At 45.0% G+C, this 16,608-nt stretch overlaps 1 protein-coding gene across 1 annotated transcript in view; it reads right to left on the bottom strand.

Moving 5' to 3' along the window:
• TSN (translin) overlaps positions 1–4,236 on the bottom strand; it is a 4,660-nt gene extending 424 nt beyond the window's left edge. Inside the window, exons 1-3 of the mRNA XM_026456086.2 lie at positions 3,937–4,236; positions 2,445–2,538; positions 973–1,069 (exon numbers count right to left, since the gene is read on the bottom strand). Of these exons, the coding sequence (XP_026311871.1) occupies positions 973–1,069; positions 2,445–2,538; positions 3,937–4,002 (257 nt within the window). The 5' untranslated portion in view covers positions 4,003–4,236. The remainder of the gene's footprint in view (positions 1–972; positions 1,070–2,444; positions 2,539–3,936) is intronic.
• Between the last annotated feature and the right edge of the window lie 12,372 nt (positions 4,237–16,608).

The raw sequence follows: 16,608 nt of genomic DNA, 5'->3' as shown, positions 1-16,608 counted from the left end.
TTCATCCTATTTACTGTTGATATATATGCCTTACAAGAACATCTTTTTCAGAAAGAAAATTAAAATTAGTAGAAATTCTTGATTCAGATGCAGTTCTTCCCAGTTTAACACCTATGAAACCAGGAGACATTTCACAATCCATGTTTCACAATTTTTTTTTTTTTTTTTGAGATGGCGTCTCACTCTGTTGTCCAGGCTGGAGTGCAATGGCGCGATCTCGGCTCACTGCAATCTCCACCTCCCAGGTTCAAGCGATTCTCCTGCCTGAGCCTCTGAAGTAGCTGGGATTACAGGCATGAGCCACCATACCGGGCTAATTTTTGCATTTTTAGTAGAGACAGGGTTCTGCCATGCTGGCTAGGCTGTCTCTAACTCCTGACCTCAGGTGATCTGCCAGCCTTGGCCTCCCAAAGTGATGGGATTATAGGCGTGAGCCACCACGCCTGGCCCATGTTTCACATTTATGACTGGCAAAATTTTCCTTCCCTACTGGTACATAAAATAATGGCGTTATATTAAAATCAACACTGTTGACTTTAACAAGAAGACATGGCATAAAATATTAGTTAATTATGTTACTTGACAGTGAAACTCAAGCTTCAAAATAAAACTCAACTCCATATGTATACTGCCACCTAATCTCATTACTTCACTAACTATAGTTCACCCAATTTCACAAGAAACTTGAATACAGCAAAAAGATATTCTCACTTTTGACCCTCATACCACATTTTCTTTTTAATTGCTTTTTCACTGCAAAAGTAATACATGTTCCTTAAGATTCAGAAAGTAAAAAGAAGAAAAAAATAAAATCACCAATTTTTGTCATGACCATTATCAGTTTGGTTCTTTCTCTTTTTGTTACTTCTACACAAAAGGATGTTTGCCTAGTTGTAAGCAATCATTTAGTATGTGTAATTTTTCTCCTTTTTTTACTTAACTTTATAAAATAATGCTATTTTTCTTACAAACCTGTAATACTGTTCAGCAGGAAATTTGGTCTTCAAAGATGTTAGATGTGTTTTTACTGTACCAAAATGTTCTCGAGCTTTCAAACACCTCTTTGGAACTAATCACAAAAGATAACCAAATGTAATAATGAAAAACTTACCAAATTTCAAATACAGTTCTTGCTTAATAATCTAAGTAATCTATCTGGAAATTAAGAAACTTTTTTTTTTAACCTCACAACTAATGTACACATCTCTGCTTTTCAACCTGGCTCTCAAAAAGTATCACCCCCAGTTTCCCTACTAATTAGCTATACTGAAAAATAAACAACTTGCTAAAAGGGAATCTATTAGGAGACACATTGGTAATTGGTTAGGTTGTCATAAATAACGTCATCCTTAAGGAGCTGCACACCAGCTGCTATTCCTGTTCCCTCCTCAGAGTATGCGTAAAATTGGATTGCTTCTTCCTCCCATATTTGGCAGAAAAAAGTCTTTAGCAAGTATTCACAATCAGGATGACCAACTCCGTATCATTAAGAAAAATGACTTGCCTCTACCACGTGTAAATACATTATTACATCATTCTTGTATCTGAAAACATACTTCAGCTCGTTTAGCTGTGCTGGCTATGCCTTACAATGAAGGTTCCATGTCTAAACTTGACATATTTTACTTTCATCCAAGAGACTGACTATAAACACATTAATTTGAGAACATTTTATACTGTTAATCTCATATTAAAAGGTATTCAATCACTGAAAGGCTGGATTCAAATACACACTGGTGCATACACACACATATACACACACACAGAAGGGCCAAATAAAAGTCACTAGATAACATAAAAGAGTTATAAACCCTTGGGCCAGGCGCAGTGGCTCACACCTGTAATCCCAGCACTTTGGGAGGCCGAGGCAGGCGGATCATCTGAGGTCAGGAGTGCAAGACCAGCCTGGCCAATAGAGTGAAACCCCGTCTCTACTAAAAATACAAAAAAAAAAAGTAGCTGGGCGTGATGGCGGGCACCTGTAATACCAGCTACTTGGGAGGCTGAGGCAGGAGAATCACTTGAACCTGGGAGGCGGAGGCTGCAGTGAGCTGAGACGGCGCCACTGCACTCCAGCCTGGGCAACAAGAGCGAAACTCCGTCTCGCGAGAAAAAGTAAATATATAAATAATAATAAACCCTTTTCCCACTTACCCTGAGAATACTGTGCTAGCAGAAAGCTGCACTTCTTTTTTCTAACAGAAAATGGGTTAAGCAATTGTAATTATCATCAGTAGAATGCCATCACAATAGAAAACGTCTCTATTTAAACCATACTATCTGGCAGTGGAAGAAAAATCAACCAAAATTATCAAATCACCTACTTCTTCCATTTTTACTCACCGTAAAGCATGATAGCCATTTTTCATTATAAAATGTCTTCCGGATAGAAACTCACTCTCTAAATAAGAGACTGATAATTGGGTATAAAACAAAGAACTTACTGTCCTGAAACCCAGCACCCTGATGGACCCCTTGCAGTAGAGTTAAAATCTCTCGAGCTGTTTGTTCTAAACTCTGTACAACTTTTCGGATTTCCTAGAGAGAATTAAAAATAAAAATCAGATACTCAACAGAATTATTGTCATACACTCACACCAAACACATTAGTTTATGTGATCTATCAACCAAGTTTGAATCCTGACGTTTTTCCACTTATTTCCTCTGTAAGACTTCAAAAAGTCACTAAAAAGCCTTAGATTCCTCAGGTACTCTTTAACGGATAATAGCCACCCATTCACCCCAACGATTCAGTTGGGACATTATAATGGAGGATGTGTGTGAACGTAACTTGCAGAATGAAGAGTTAAATGCGATACAAGAGTTGGGTATTTACACTTCTTTTTCTTTTTTGTTTTGGTTTTTGTTTTTGAGACGGAGTCTCATTCTGTCACCTAGGCTGGAGTGCAACGGCGCGATCTCAGCTCACCACAACCTCCGCCTCCTGAGTTCAAGCAATTCTCCTGCTTCAGCCTCCCAAGTAGCTGGGATTACAGGCGTTCGCAACCACGCCCAGTTAATTTTCTTTTGTATTTTTAGTAGAGACAGGGTTTCGCCATGTTGGCCAGGCTGGTCTCAAACTCCTTACCTCAAGTGATCCACCCGCCTCGGCCTCCCAAAATGCTGGAATTACAGGCATGAGGCCCCGCTCTCCGCCTCTAATTCATTTTTAAAATATTCACTGAGCATACTTATGTGAGGCACTGTGTAAATACTGGGGAACCAAGCACACAATCCCTTCCCTCTGACAGTTTAACATACAATGGGGGAGAAGATTTTTTTTAAAAAATAATCAACATTACACACATTAAAGAGAGTTCATGTGCTACTAGAAAACATAACAGGAAATCGATCGTTTAGACTGTGACGTCAATGACATAAATACGAGACAATCACGAAAAGAACGGGAAAGAAGCAAATTCCAGGAAAAGCGAACAGGCAGGAAGCTATCTGGCGCACTAGAAAAGGTAAAGTGAACATCATACACAAAGACAGAGAGCATAAATGAGATTGACGAGAGACCACGTGAGCCACAGCAGGATCTGATTTTTTATCCTATGTGGGATAGGAAACCATAGGAGAGTTTTAAGCAGATCACATGTGCTTTTAAGACACCAACAAAAATACACGAAACGCTCATTCGCTGAAGACCAGGTGCTAATCAAGCCTTCGATATAAACGAGTGCTGAAAAGAAAGATAACTGACACAAATGAGGCAGGTGATGCTTGGAAGCTGAGACCCGAATACGGGGAATAAGGACAGAGCTGCAAAATTTGGGGCGGGGGCGGGGAGTGTCCTAACCTAAAGCTAGAGGAGAAGCAACCCACCCTCGGAGGCGTCCCCACCGCCCGAGACTGAGCGACAGAGGAGGGTCGGGCGCAGTGGCCCACCTAGGCATGGAAAGGCAAAGGAAATGGGAAAGGGAGGGGGCTCGCCTCTCGGATGTCCTGCTCGGCAGCCAAAAAGCCCTGCAGCTCCACGAAGATCTCGCTCACAGACATGGCGCCGGCTGCACAACAATCAGCCAGTGTAGCAAGGGCGGCTAGGGAAGTGGACGCCGGAGGCAACCAGCGCAATCAATCCCAACGGCCGCCGCTATCGCCGCGTCTCCCCGGTCTTACGCCACGACCGTCGCTGGGGTCCTCCGAGGCCCGCGGCGCGCCGGAGGACGGGCCGTCCGCCGCGCTGCCTGAGGCGCCGTCCGCGAGACGGGCGTCCAAAGAGCAGAGGAGGGGAGAGTGGGCGGGGCCTCAGTCTGAGGCCTTCAGACAGGCATCGCCAGAAACAACCTGCGAAGGGGGCCCTCGGAGCACGTGGGCCTGAGGGAGGGCGGGGACTGGCTTGTGGGTGGTGGGGGCGAGCGGGGTTGTTTAGGTTACATGCATGTATTTATTTCATACACTACAGCAGTTGGGGGGAAATATTTCACAACGAAAGAGTATGCACAAAAAAACAGGTGCAGAAGAATGTAGAGAGAGTGCAGCCTTCGTGAGAAAGTAGGGGGCCAGTGCATTTACGTTTCCAAAAAAAGTAAAATAAAAGTAACGTATGTAGGACTGTGAGTACGGAATGGATTGGAAACGAAAATTTTCTGTGTAGGCCGGGCGCGGTGGCTCAAGCCTGTAATCCCAGCTCTTTGGGAGGCCGAGACGGGCGGATCACGAGGACAGGAGATCGAGACCATCCTGGCTAACATGGTGAAACCCCGTCTCTACCAAAAAATACAAAAATCTAGCCGGGCGAGGTGGCGGGCGCCTGTAGTCCCAGCTACTCGGGAGGCTGAGGCAGGAGAATGGCGGGAACCCGGGAGGCGGAGCTTGCAGTGAGCTGAGATCCGGCCACTGTACTCCAGCCCCGGCGGCAGAGCGAGACTCCGTCTCAAAAAAAAAAAAAAAAAAAAAAAAGAAAATTTTCTGTGTAAATCTTTTATTTTAATGTCTTCTCTGTATGGCTGTATTACCTATTTTTAAATTAAACGGATTTTTTAAGCGTGTGCGGTGGGATGTTTCTCTTTCCACTCACACCTTGCCCTAATTCCCCTTCCATGCCCTATAACTGTTTCCTCTTTATTCTTGAAGAGTTATTTCATACACAAATACTGTGTGTGTGTGTGTTCTTGAACAGTTATTCCATACACAAATACAATGTGTGTGTGTTGCACTCTCTAGATGAATTGGAATGATTCTTATCTAAATTATAACTTACTGCTTGCTTTGTGCCTGACGTTATTCAAAACTCTTTACATGAAGGATCATATTTAATTCTCATTATATGAGAAGAATTTCATGTCCATGAAGAAGACAGTAAGACTACTAGCACCTACATTTTTAAAAAATTATCCCCCAGGCGCGGTGGCTCACACGTGTAATCGCAGCACTTTGGGAGGCCGAGGCTGGCAGATCACGAGGTCAGGAGTTCGAGACCAGCCTGATCAATATGGTGAAACCCCATCTCTACTAAAAATACAAAAATTAGCCTGGCGTCGTGGTGTGCGCCTGTAATCCCAGCAACTCGGGAGGCTGAGGCAGGAGAATCGCTTGAACCCAGGAGGCAAAGGTTGCAGTTAGCCAAGATCACACCACTGCACTATAGCCTGGGCAACAGAGAGACTCCGTCTAAAAAAAGAAAAACCCTTTCTTAGCTCCTGTTTGTTCTCCCAAAACCCATTTGTCTGTCTTAAAGAATCCTATTTGTTCTCATATAAACTTTCGTCACCTCTCCCTTTTACCTACTGAGTTAGGCACATAAGCCACTAACTGGTTTTTTTCTTTCTTTGTTTTTCGTGTGGTTTTTTTGTTTGTCGTTGTTTGTTTTGTTTTGTTTTTTGGTAGAGACGGTCTCACTCTGTTGCCCAGCCGGGTCTTGAACTCCAGGGCTCAAGCAATCCTCCCACCTCAGCCTTTCAAAATGCTGGGATTACAGGTATCAACCACTACACCCAGATATAAACCTCTAATTTTAACCATTTAGTAGGCTAGCTACTTATTTTGGTAGCTCCAGCATCCATGCAAATTATCCTTTTTCGAGAGTGTTCTATAAAAAGTTTAATTAGACCCTATTAGTTGATGGTATTGTTGAGTTCTTATATGCCCATGCTGATTTTCTGTTCTGTTAATCTGTCTTGTCAGTTTAATTTGCAGGCCCTGGCTGGGCATGGTGGCTCACACCTATAATCCCACCACTTTGAGAGGCTAAGGAGGAGGAGCACTTGAGCCCAAGAGTTCGAGACCACCCTGGGCAACATAGTGAGACCGCTATCTCTACAAACATTTTTTGAAAATTGGCTGAACATGATAGCTCATGCCTGTGGTCCCAGCTACTTCAGAGGCTGAGGTGGGAGGATCACTGGAGCTCAGGAAGCCGCAGCTGCAGTGAGCCAGGATTCTGCCACTGCACTCAAGCCTGGGTGACAGAGTGAGACTCTGCCTCAAATAAATAGTTTTTTTGGAGGCCCCCATAAACTGAACAAAATATAATAAAGAGAAAGCTTTTCCTCCCCCAGTACTAGCTTCATAAAGAACTGGAAAGTGTTCCCTTCTGGTCTATTATCTGGAAGAGTTTATGCAGGATTGGTGTTTGTTCTTTAGTTGGTAGAATTCTCTGCTGAAACCTTCTCCAGTGAAACCTTCTTTGGAGCTCTCTTTTGGGGAATTTTTATTGCCAATTCAATTTCCTAACAGTCATAGTGCTACTCAAAGTATCTTTTTCTTTAAGAGATGGGCTCTTGCTCTGTCAGCAGGTGATCCTTCTGCCTCAGCCTACCCAGTATCTGGGACTACAGGCACATGCCACCACACCTAGCTGGTTTTTGTTTTTTTGGTAGAGATGGGGTCTGGCTATGTTGCCCAGGCTACAAAGTATCTATTTAATATTGGGTGAGCTATGGTAGCTGTGTTTTTTAAAGGAATTGGTTCATTTACTCTAAGAAGTCAAATTTATTTGAATAGAGTTGTTTATAGTATTTCTTTATATTCGTTTGTTGTTTTCAGGCTCTCTAGTGCCACCCTGTATTTCATTCCTGATAGGAGAAATTTATTCATTTTCTCTTTGTTAATCTTGCTGGAGGTTTATCCACTTTATCGATCTCTTAAAATAACTAGTTCTCTGTTTAATTTTCTTTTCTTTTTTTTTTTTTAGAGATGGAGCCTCATTCTGTCGCTCAGGCTGGAGTGCAGTGACGTGATCTCGGTTCACTGCAACCTCCGCCTCCTGGGTTCAAATGATTCTCCTGCTTCAGCCTCCCGAGTAGCTGGGATTACAGGCCTACACCACTGTGCCCAACTGATTTTTGCATTTTTAGTAGAGATGGGGTTTCACCATGTTGCCCGGGCCCACCTTGAACTCCTGACCTTGGGTGACCCACCCACCTCAGCCTCCCAAACTGCTGTGATTACAGGCAGAAGCCACCACACCGGCCTCTATTCTGTTTCAACTTCATCAATTTCTGCTCTTTATTATTTTCTTCTTTCTGCTTGTTTTGGTTTTATTTTACTCTTCTAGGTTCTTGAGATGGAGCTTAGATTATTAAGATTTTCCCACTTTTCTAATGGATGAATTTTAGTGCTGTAACTTTCCCTCTGGACACTGCTCTTTTTTGGTATGTTGTATTTCATTTTTATTTGGTTCAATGTATTTTTTTAAATTTCTCTTGTGACTTCCTCTCTAATGGATTATCTAGAAGTATATGGCTTAATTTTCAAGTGTTTGGAGATTTTTCTGTTAATGTGTTATTGATTTCTAGTTTGAGTCTATTATAGTCAGAGAACAAGCTATGATTCAATTCTCTTAAATGAGTTAAGATTTTGTTTAAATACTCCAGAATATGGTCTCTCTTAGCATATATTCCACAAACACTTGAAAGGCTCTGTTGTTGGGTGGAGCGTCAATTTGGCCCTTTTAGCTGATGGTGTTACTGAGTTCTTCTATGCCCTGCTGATTTGTCTAGTTGTTCTATTAATTTTTTAAGGAATTTTCTACAGAATCGGTCATTTCATCTGTGAACAAATAGTTTTATTTCTTCTGTCCCAGTCTATATACTTCCTATTTCCTTTTCCTGTCCTAATGTATTATGTAGGACTTCCAGTAAGATATTGGATAGGAATGGAAAAAGGGGACATCCTTGCCTTCTTCCCAACTTTACAGCCAAAGTGTCCAGTTCCTCACCCTTAACTATGATGCTAGCTGTAGGGTGTTGTTGTTGCTGTTTGTTTGTTAGTTTTTAGAGACAGGGTCTTACTTTATCACCCAGGCTGAAGTACAGTGGTGTGATCATAGCTCACTGCAGCCTTGAACTCCTGAGCTCAATTGATCCTCCTGCCTCAGCTTCTAGAGTAGCTGGGACTACAGGTGTGCACCACCATGCTTTGATAATTTTTTAAAAATTTTTTTGTAGACATGGGGTCTGGTCATGTTGCTCAGGCTAGTCTTGAACTCCTGGCCTCAAGGGATTCTCCTGCCTATGCCTCCCAAAGTGCTGGAATTATAGGCGTGAGCCACTGCGCCTGGCCTTTGTTTTGGTTTTGGTTTTTTAAGAGACAGGGTCTTGCTTTGTCACCCAGGCTAGAGTGCAATGACATGATCGCAGCTCACTGCAGCCTTAACCTACTGGGCTCAAGCAATCTTCCCACCTCAGCCTCCCGAGAAGCTGGAACTATAGGTGTGTGTCATCCTGCCTAGCTAAACTGTTTTTAGTTTTGGTAGAGATGGAGTCTAACTGTGTTGCTCAGGCTGGTCCTGAACTCTTGGCCTCAAGCAGTTCTCCTGCTCTGGCCTCCCAAAGGGGTGGGATTACAGGCGTGAGCCACTGCACCTGGACTTATTCTATCAATTGTTAATAGAGGAGTCTCTAACTATCAATACAGATGTCTTTTTTTTTTTTTTTCAGATAGCGTCTCGCTCTGTCGCCAGGATGGAGTGCAATGGCACAATATCTACTCACTGCAACCTCCGCCTCCTGGGTTCAAGCAATTCTCCTACCTCAGCCTCCCAAGTAGCTGGGACTACACGCGTACCACCACGCCCAGCTAATTTTTGTGTTTTTAGTAGAGATGGGGGTTTCACCATGTTGGCCAGGATGGTCTCGATCTCTTGACCTTGTGATCCGCCCGCCTCAGCTGCCCACCTCAGCCTCCCAAAGTGCTGGGATTACAGGCGTGAGCCACAGCACCAGGCCATTGATTTATTTCCCCTCTCAGCTCTGTCAGTTTTTGTTTCACAAATTTGCAACTCTGTTGCTTGCTATGTACACATTTAGGATTACTATGTCTTAGTGGATAGACCTTTTATGATTATATAATGTTCCTTTCTGTCACTTATCATTTTTTTCTACTGAAGTCTATTTTATCTGATATTTTTATAGCCACTCTTGCTTTCCTTTTATTATTTGGATTATATATGTTTTATCATTTTTTTAAATTTCAACCTTCCTATATCATTGCCTATATCTTTTTATTTGAGGTGAATTTCTTCCAGATAGGATATAGTTGGGTCTTTTTTGTAAAATTCACTCACCAATCTCTGTCTTTTAATTGGTATATTTAAACAATTTATATTTGATGTTATTATTGATATGTTAGCACTTAGGTCTGCCATTTTGGTTTTTTGCTGTTTGTTCTGGTTTTTTTTTTTTTTTTTGAGACGGAGTCTCGCTCTGTCGCCTGGGCTGGAGTGCAGTGGCCTGATCTCAGCTCACTGCAAGCTCCGCCTCCCGGGTTTATGCCATTCTCCTGCCTCAGCCTCCGGAGTAGCTGGGACTACAGGCGCCCTCCACCTCGCCCGGCTAGCTTTTTTTGTATTTTTTAGTAGAGACGGGGTTTCACCGTGTTAGCCAGGATGGTCTCGATCTCCTGACCTCATGATCCGCCCGTCTCGGCCTCCCAAAGTGCTGGGATTACAGGCTTGAGCCACCGCGCCCGGCTGTTCTCTTGTTTTTTATTTCCGTTTTCTTTTTCTGCCTTCCTGTGAACATTTTTAAGAATTCCACTTTGTCTACACTGTTTTTGAAGATCTCTTTGCATAGCTTTGTGGTTACTGTAAATGTTGTGTGTGTGTGTGTGTGTGTGTGTGTGTAGACAAATAGATAAAATTTATCACTGTCTACTGGTATTATCATTTTATTAGCTCAAGTGAAATACAGAAACTTTATTTCCCTATATCCCTTTACTCTCCCCCATTAATAATCTAATAATTGAATGTTTCCTCTACATACAGTTATAACCGCATCAGACAATATTATAATTTTTGCTTCAACAATCATAGTTCAGAAAACTCAAGAGAAGGAAAGTCTATTGAAGTTACCCGTATTTTTGCTTACTGTGTTCTTTCTTCCTTCCTGATGTTCCAAGGTTTTCTTCTCTTATTTTTTCTTTCCCATTTAGAGAATTTTTTTGCCCTTCTTTCAGCGTAGGTCTACTGCAACAAATTCTAATAGCTATCCTTTATCTGCAAATGTCTTGATTTCTCCTTCATTGCTAAAGTATATTTTCCCTGTGTATAGGATTCTGGGCTGACAGTTCTTCACATTCACCCTTTGAAAAATTTGTCACTTTTCTCTAAACTTCAGGGTTTTTAATGAGAAATCTTCTGTCTGATTTTTCCCTTACGGGTAAAGTCTTTTTTTTCCTCTGGCTGCTTTTGAGATTTTTTTTTTCTTCAGTTTTCAGAAATTTAATTATACTGTGTCTTCACATGGACTTCTTTATTTTCAAAGAATAAACATTTGGGGTTTGCTTGCTTACCTTCTTAAATCTGTAGGTTTATGTGTCTTGCTAAATTTTGGGAGTCTTTGAACATTTTTTCTTTTTTATTTTACTATTTTCTTGGGGGAGGGGGGATGGAATCTCACTCTATCGCCCAGGCTAAATGTAGTGGCACAATCACAGCTCACTTCAACCTCAGCCTCACAGGCTCAAGTGATCCTCCTACCTCAGCCTCCCAAGTAGCTGAGACCACAGGCATACACCACCATGCTTGGCTAATTTTTGTATTTCTTGTAGAGGCAGGGTTTTACATGTTGCTCAGGCTGGTCTTGAACCCCTGGGCTCAAGTGATCCACCTGCCTTGGCCTCCCAAAGTGCTTGGACTATAGGCATGAGCCAAGGTGCCCAGCCTAAACATGTTTTCTTTGAGTGCGTTTTCAACCTTTCCTTCTCTCTCTTCTTCTTCAGAAACTCTGATGACAATCATATTACATCTTTTGTTATAATCTCAGAGGTCCTTGGGGCTGTTTTTTACCCTATTTTCTCTCTGTTGTTCAGATTTATAATTTTTATTTTTCTGTCTTCCAGTTTGTTGATTCTTTCTTCTGTATTCTACATTCTGCCCAGATACTGAGTTTTTATTTTGTTCACTACATTTTTCAATTCCAAAATTTCCATTTGGTTTTTCATAGCTTCTATTTTATTGCCAAGACTTTGTTTCTTTGTTGAGACTTAACTATTTCTTTCTTTTTTTTTTTTTTTTTCTGAGACGGAGTCTGGCTGTGTTGCCCAGGCTGGAGTGCAGTGGCCAGATCTCAGCTCGCTGCAAACTCCGCCTCCTGGGTTTACCCCATTCTCCTGCCTCAGCCTCCCGAGTAACTGGGATTACAGGCGCCCGCCACCTCGCCCGGCTAGCTTTTTTTGTATTTTTCAGTAGAGACAGGGTTTCACCGTGTTAGCCAGGATGGTCTCGATCTCCTGACCTCGTGATCCGCCCGTCTCAGCCTCCCAAAGTGCTGGGATTACAGGCTTGAGCCACCGCGCCCGGCCAAGACTTACTATTTCTTTCATTCATCTCAAGTATGTTCAAAATTGCTTGTGGAGGAATTCTTATCATGGTTGCTTTAAAATCTTTGTAAGATAATTCTAACATCTCTGTCATCTTGGTATTGGCATCTGTCTTGGTCCACTCAGACTGCTATAACAGAATACCAAAAACTGGGTGGCTTATAATAATGGAAATTTATTTCTCACAGTTCTGGAGGCTGGGAAGTCCAAGATCCAGGGGCTAGCAAATTCAGTGTCTGCTAAGGACATACTTTCTGGTTCATAAATGAGACCAACCAGTTGGCAGGTTGAAAGCCCCAGCTTCTCTCCTGGCTTTCCCGACAGCATCATGGGAGGGGTGTTTGGGTGCATCAACAAGCCTCATGAGGGTGGAAGTCTAGGCACCCCACTGGGACTTTGATGGCATATGTGAGGTAGAGAGCAGCACTGTTTTTTCTGTGTGTTTGGCTGCAGTAGAGCCATTATTGTCTAAAAGTTTTCTGTTTGGCCAGAGGTGACAAAAGAAGAAAAAAAAAATGAACAGTTTTCTGTCTTGCTAACCTGCTCCTTTCTTGGTCTTTTGGCTAAGGAGAACAGGCCTGTGGAGACCATGTGTGGAAACTCGCACAGGGCAGAGCATGGCAGAAATGATGGTCAATCCCAGCAAAAGAGGAAGGAAATTTCCCTCACCACTTCAGATCACATGGCCCTGAATTCTCAGCAGACTGGCATTTATGGAGGTCACACTGTTGAGGTGACACAGACAAGGGTTTCTCCCCACTTCTTCCTACAGAGCTGCCCCTTTCAGGCCCATCCCTAGCATCCCTTTGCTGGACTGAAGGTGTCCCCCCCAAATTCCTATGTTGAATCCCTGATCCCCATTCTGATGGTGGGAAGAGATGGGCCTGTGGGAGGTGATGAGGTCATGAGGTGGAGCACCATGATGGGATTAGGGACCATATAAGAAGAGACACCAGGGAGCTTGCTTCTCTCTTGGCCATGTGAGGACACAACTGAAGACACTTCGTACAAACCAGGAAGTGGGTCCTCAACAGACACCAACCTCCCAACACCCTGATCATGGACTTCCAGCCTCCAGAACTGTGAGAAGTAAACGTCTGTTGTTTATAAGCCACCTGGTCTATGATATTTTTGTTATAGCAACCCTAATATACTAAGAAATCTTGTGACCAAGTAAGGGACAGCTAGGCCGGAATTCAGAGTGGCTCATCAGGCAACCGCACAGGGACCAGGCAGAGTGGTGGGGAGGGAGAGGAACATAGGAGGGGGAAGGGAGGCAGGGCTGAGCAGTTGAGGGAAGCTTAGCCCCATCCCAGAGAGCCCTCTCTCTCCTGGTCACTCATGTGCCCTGTCTCACCCTGCTGCCTGCCCAGCCCTGCCACCAGCCCTCCTCAGTTTCCGTGCTTGGCCCCCAATAGGTGCTCCAGGCCACAGGTGATAAGGGCGGGGTGGCATGGGGGGTGGAGGAGGCCTGGGTGATTCTTGCAGGAAGAGAAGCAGGTGACACACACTGAGGACTCAATAGTCCGCTCGGGGCTGTATGGAAATACCCGCAGGCATTTTAATTGTTACAATGAGTAGGGAACGAGGATACAAAAGTAGCGTGCACAGGATGATCCAGCTCAGTGAAGAACTGTCCCATCCAAGGTGTCAGTAGCCCCCCATCTACATGCAAAATCAGAAGAAAGAATTTTAAAAAAAAAATCAAAAGGAAGAAAGGGAAGGAGGAAGGAAGGAAGAGAGGGAGGGAAGGAGGAGGGGGGGCTGGCATCAGTCCGTAAGCATCCTGGAGCTCCTCCAGGACCTGCCCTAACAGACAACAAGCATTCGACATACCAAGCCAGGCCCAGGACTGGCGCTGTCCTCAGACCACGCAGGCTGTGCGGCAACTGTATTTTTCCCTGTGGCTGCCAGGATAACTTAACACAAACAGAAAGGCTTAAAACAACAGAAACATATTCTCTCACAATTGTGGAGACTAGAAATCCTAATTCAAGGTTTTAGCAGAGCCATTTTCTCAGAAGGCTCTAGGGACAAATCCTCCTTATTCTTCCTAGTTGCTGGTGGTTGCCGGGAATCCTTGGCCTGCCTTAGGTGGTGGCACCATCACTCCAATTTCTGCTTTGGTCATCATACGGCATTCTGCGCATGTGCACGCCCAAAATGCTCTCTTCTCATAGGACACTAGTCACGGTTTACAGCTACCCCAAACCCAACAGCCTCATCTTTGTTTCGTTTTGTTTTGAGATAGAGTCTTGCTTTGCCACCAGGCTGGAGTGCAATGACACGATCTCGACTCACTGCAACCTCCACCTCCAGGGTTCAAGCGATTCTCCCACCTCAGCCTCCCGAGTAGCTGGATTACAGGCTCGTGCCACCACACTTGGCTAATTTTTGTATTTTTAGTAGAGACAGGGTTTCACCATGTTGGCCAGGCTGGTCTCGAACTCCTGACCTCGAGTGATCTGCCTGCCTCAGCCTCCTGAAGTGCTGGGATTACAGGCGTGAGCCACCGTGCCCAGCCATGACCTCATCTTAATGTGATTCCATCCTCAAAGACTCTCCAAGTACAGTCTCATTCACACGTACCCATGTACCAGCGATTAGGACTTGAACAAATCTTTTGGAGGGTGACAGAATACATTCTGTCCCAGAATTCTGACTCAGTAATCAATGCCACAAATCTCTATTCCTGGTTCTAAGTGTGGTCTATGGAGTATTGGCCTCTTCTGGAAGCTTGACAGGAACACAGAACCTGGGCCACCTCAGACCTACTGAATCAGCACCTGCCTGGTCCCAAGGGCCCCAGGCAATCCACATGCTTATTCAAGTTTGAGAAGCCTTGGGTCACTACCCACCTGGGGGGATGTAAGGCAAGGCCAGGAACTCATGGAGGTGGAGCTGGTTGAGAAAACCTGAGAAAGGATTTCTCTAAAGATTTGTTTGCTGTCATTCCTTCCCGTATCCTCCTCTCCCCTTAGTAGCTACGAGACATGTCAAGATGTCACCTTCAGGAAGGAGGACAGTGTTCACACAAACACAGACACACACACACGAGGACATAGATGGCACCTTCAGGGAGCCAGTGAATTTGGTCTACATCCTCTGGAATTTGGGGGATACAGGGACTTGTACCTGGTTTATACACCGACATCTATGAGGCCAGCCAGGAGGCCTGCCTGGCAGCAACGCAGAGTGCAATCCCATGGCAATGACAGACGAAAGACGTGGCCCTTCTTAAAGAATCAGGATGATAAAGTCCAGTTGGAAAGGCCCTTCCAGGAGAAGCCTCTGGACGCAGAGCTGACCTTGGCCGGCAAGCAGAAGCTCTGGCAGGCAGGCAGAGTCATGAGCGGCCGGCTAAGGGACACCTCAAAAGTGTGCTTGGAGAGAAGGTGCCAGCACCCTGGCATTTGCGGCCTCTGAAGCTCCCTGGCCACGTGGCACCCACCAGCGAGGAGCCCCTTTCTGCTTTCTTCTTTTTTTTTTTTTTTTGGGCTTTCCGGGATTAGAAAAGGCTAAAAAAAGAAACTGGGGTGTAGAGAGAAGGTGGAGCCAAGAACAAAGATGATGTGGACTGTGCTCCCCTTTGGGGATTTCTCTGCCTGAGACACTGAGCCAGGGAGAGGAGACATTTGATATTAGATTTTGAACGCGTGGAACATGCTTCTGTTAATTGACATCTGAGGAGCCATCACAAGTACGGAGCTCTCCCCAAGATTTCATCCTGGGGGGAGCAAGAACAAGCCCATGGAAAGGGGCACCCCTGAAAAAGAATCAAATTGCTCTTGCTCGCTCACTCCCGAAAATCCAGCCTAGCCATGAAAACACAATGGGGTAGGCCGGGCGCGGTGGCTCAAGCCTGTAATCCCAGCACTTTGGGAGGCCAAGACGGGCGGATCACGAGGTCAGGAGATCGAGACCATCCTGGCTAACACGGTGAAACCCCGTCTCTACTAAAAAATACAAAAAACTAGCCGGGCAAGGTGGCGGCGCCTGTAGTCCCAGCTACTCGGGAGGCTGAGGCAGGAGAATGGCGTAAACCCAGGAGGCGGAGCTTGCAGTGAGCTGAGATCTGGCCACTGCACCCCAGCCTGGGGGACACAGCAAGACTCCGTCTCAAAAAAAAAAAAAAAAACCACAATGGGAAGAGGGCGCTTAACTGGAAGAGCCTCAGGGATGCCCCCTTAGGGGTGACAGTGGAGCTGAACCGGAGGGTGCCAGGGTGAAGGAGGCGAAGGCTGTGAGGGAGGGAGGCAAGTGTCTGTCAGAGGAAGTGGGCTGGCCTCGCTTGGCAGTCCCTCCCAGGGCCTCCACCTCAGGCCCACAGGCCACTCTTCGGGCACACACACCCTGGGCTGCCCTCAGGGCTTCCAGAGGGGGGTGCTATCCCCTGACACCAGCTGTGCTTGATCTGTCACTCTCGCCTCACCTCCCTGCTTCCTTGGCAATCCACTCCCCAACCTTCCTCTCCACTCAGTTACTCACTAGTGTAATAGTATTTGAAAGGTACAAACAGGTCGGGTGCGGTGGCTCACACCTGTAATCCCAGCACTTTGGGAGACCGGGGCGGGTAGATCACTTAAGGTCTGGGGTTCGTGACCAGCCTGGCCAAAATGGCGAAACCTCATTTCTACTAAAAACACAAAAATTAGCCAAGAGTAGTGGTGCGCACCTGTAGCCGTAGCTAGTCGGGAGGCTGAGGTAGAAGAATCGCTTGAACCCAGGAGTCAGAGGTTGCAGTGAGTGAGCCGACATCGCGCCATTACACTCCAGCCTGGGCCACACAAGACTCTGTCTCAAAAAAAAAAAAAAAAAGGCTGGGCACGGTGGCTCAAGCCT

The sequence above is a fragment of the Piliocolobus tephrosceles genome, chromosome 11 (genome assembly GCF_002776525.5).
Source record: "Piliocolobus tephrosceles isolate RC106 chromosome 11, ASM277652v3, whole genome shotgun sequence".
Taxonomy (NCBI): domain Eukaryota; kingdom Metazoa; phylum Chordata; class Mammalia; order Primates; family Cercopithecidae; genus Piliocolobus; species Piliocolobus tephrosceles.
The sequence above is the reverse complement of the archived record's forward strand: the minus strand, read 5'-3'. Positions and strand labels throughout refer to the sequence as shown.